This window comes from Mastigoproctus giganteus, chromosome 1, assembly GCF_048544385.1.
Source record: "Mastigoproctus giganteus isolate SK-2022 chromosome 1, ASM4854438v1, whole genome shotgun sequence".
Taxonomy (NCBI): domain Eukaryota; kingdom Metazoa; phylum Arthropoda; class Arachnida; order Uropygi; family Thelyphonidae; genus Mastigoproctus; species Mastigoproctus giganteus.
In genome coordinates, this window is record NC_143575.1 from 25,537,833 (window position 1) to 25,541,006 (window position 3,174).

Consider the following 3,174-nt stretch of genomic DNA (forward strand, 5'->3'; position numbering starts at 1 on the left):
CTGACAACTGTTCTTTAGCGTCATATTTCGACAGTTGCACTGAAACAATGGATTCGTTGCATCTACACGTGATGCTATTAGGGACGGGGATATTACAATTACATCTAATTATAAATGCCAGTTAGATTATTTTATGGTAATAAAATAATCTAACTGACATTTTAATGGACGAGAAGCTGAAACCTAAGCCACCCACAGCTCAAACAATCGGTCTAATTATGTTAATACCATCAGCCAAACAGATAAGGAACCTTCAGCCCTGAGGGTTCCCTTCGATGCACGAGAGTTCTCTCTACAGACTGTAGAGAAGTGCAAATCTTTCCACTGTTCATAAAATATGTGGAAGGACGAAGGAGGGTCAGCTTGATTTCTCTTGCAGAGAAATCAACGAAATCTCATGCAAATCAACGAAAGAAAACTGGACATCTGGCAAAGACATAGCAAAACCCCAAATAATTATAATTTTAGAAGAAATGCGTTTCCTATTCACTTTAAGCAGAACTGCTTAAAGTGAATGTGGATTCGTGAATGTGGACAAACTGTCATCATCTCTGAAGCTGTGTAGTGTATCATTTGTGCGCGGCACTGGTGACAGAATTTTTTTTTTAAACAAAAATTCCAAAAAAAAATAAATAAATTTACGAATATGTAACGAAGTAGTAACTGAATAGTCAATGTAATAGTCAATGTAATGTAATGAATAGCCAATAGTATTATTATTATTTAATATTCCCTCAGATGAGTGGACTCCAAGACATTCTATTGCCCACTTCTTAATTAGTATGGAGAATATTCTGAAATTGTAATCATAAATTAATTTAGTTTTCTATCATGTTTTATAAAAACGTTTTAATCTTTTCAGGTGAACAATTCGGAACACCTCTGAGTAGCACGATGTCTAATAAGAAAGGGACTCGTCTCATCTGCGAACATTGTGGGAAGTTACTTTCAACGCTTTGGTCTCTTCGTCGGCACAAGAAAATTCATTCTGGCCAGAATAACTTCAAGTGTGCAACTTGCGACAAAGCATTTCGGACATCATCAAACCTTCACCGCCATGAGGACATTCACAGCAATAAGAGGCCTTTCACTTGCGAAACTTGTGGGAAGACATTCAGCCAATCATTCCATCTCAATATGCACAAAAGAATCCACACTGGAGAAAAGCCTTTTTGTTGTTACATTTGTGATGAAAGATTTTCACGAAAGGAGCACCTTGTAGCTCACATGAGGATTCACTCTAGTGAGAAGCCTTTTCATTGCGATATTTGTGATCGAAAATTCTCACATAATTCAACGCTTTCATCACATCTCAGAAGTCACACCAAAGAGAAGCCTTTCACGTGCGAATATTGTGGAAAATCATTATCGACCTCGTCATGTCTATCAAAGCACAGACGAATCCACACTGGGGAAAGACCCTTTTCCTGTGACATCTGCGCAAAGACATTTAGTAATTCATCACATTTAAGCCGTCACAGGAGAGTGCATTCTAAGGAAAAGCCGTATTCGTGTGAATTCTGTCACAAGACATTTTCACAAAGAACAAGTTGTGTGCGCCACACGAGAATCCACACGGGTGAGAAGCCTTTTTCGTGTAAGTTTTGTCAGAAAAGTTTTACACGATCTTTCATTCTAACTGTGCACGTCAGAGTCCACACCGGAGAAAAACCCTTCACGTGTGCAACTTGCAGAAAAGCATTCTCTCAGTTATCTCACTTGTCCAAGCATAGGAAACTCCACTGTAAATAAATGTCTCTTCAAATGCATTTGTTTTCAATATTGAAATCAGTTGTAGTTTTCACATCAAAATGAATGAATGATTTATCAGAAATTTCTTCATTTGAGGCAAAACTCTTTTCATTACAAAAAATAATAAAATTATTGTTCGCCGTTATTCACTTTAATTAACCAATTCAAAGAACATTTCCTTTCTGTATTCGTCTTGATATTTTAGTCTCAGTTTCCATCTTGTCTTTGTATTTTATTAATTATTAAGATATCATTTGTTTTTTTAATGATTTGCTGATATTCACAAATATTCAACTTTTATAACAGTTTCTGTAGTATGTTTTATTGCATATTAAAAGGTTTCTTTAAAATAAGAGTACTGTAGTTTCGACAATTGTACATTTTACGTATATTTACTGGAAATACGAAAATTATTGGAAAATACAGCAGGTTGACAGTGGGTGAGAAGATTCTGCATATTTGTGCATTGAACTAGAATTTCTGTGCTTTTCTTCAAATCTACGTGATGGGACTTTTTTTTCTTAAGAACGGAGTTAGAAGGTATAGAGAAAAATGGTAGTTATGTGAGGTTTTTTTTTTTTTTTTTTTTGTTAGATTGTGTTAAATAGTGAGGAACACATTCGGACTGCTGTAAATTTGAAAGAGGTCTTGGGGCACCACAACACATGTGAGGATTATAATTCATCGCAGGACAGATATCAGATTTTATAGAATTAGTAAATGGTTATGAGAAATTTACAGCAAACACTCACTCATGGAACATTCGTTTTTTTTTTTTTTTTGGTTATGTGAAATAGGAAATAATAGTAGTGGTAGTGGTTGTAGATGTAGTAGTAGAGTGAGAGGATAGAATTCATGGGAATTCTGTCCGTTGCGTTGCCTGGTTCCTGGTTGCCCAGGAACCAGGCAACGCAACGCTGTCACCTCTCTCGCTAGTGGACGAATCCACCGTTAATATAGGACGATTGTGGGTCCCTCTATCGCGGAGATGATGCAGAAATCAAGATTTGGGTCGAAAGATAAGTTATGCGAGGTGGAGTTAACTGTTTAAGTGTGAGACTTGTGTAGTTTTGACAAGGGTCAAACGTTAGTCGAGAGAGAGATAGAGAGGAAAGGGTGACTGAAGACTGGGGGGTGAGAGAGAATTATGGGCTTAATAGTGAATATAACACCAAAAGTCTGTGGGGCAGACCCATGCCTCACCAGTAGGGGGTAGCAAGGGAGCGGATGAGACGTAGGACCCTCTTCCTCTGCCAGGGGAAAGGAGCATAGGGGTACAGAGGAGTTGTCCCTACCACCCGCAAACGGAAGGGTTGGAAAGTTAACTGGGTGAGGGCACCTGGTTCAAGGCAAATGGCGTTTTGGCAGCAGAACGTGTTTCCCAAGTCTTTGTAAGCTTTGGCTTATTAAAAAAAAATAATA

The 3,174-nt window shown here is 37.8% G+C and overlaps 1 protein-coding gene across 1 annotated transcript; it reads left to right on the plus strand.

Moving 5' to 3' along the window:
• Positions 1-894: 894 nt before the first annotated feature.
• LOC150090649 (uncharacterized) lies at positions 895-1,752 on the plus strand. The gene has a single exon (XM_090381094.1). The coding sequence runs from the start codon at positions 895-897 to the stop codon at positions 1,750-1,752; it is 858 nt and encodes a 285-aa protein (XP_090237220.1).
• The last annotated feature ends 1,422 nt before the right edge of the window (positions 1,753-3,174 follow it).

Coding starts and splice junctions, on each gene's coding strand:
- LOC150090649 (XM_090381094.1), top strand. CDS start 895: ATGTCTAATAAGAAAGGGACTCGTCTCATCTGCGAACATTGTGGGAAG.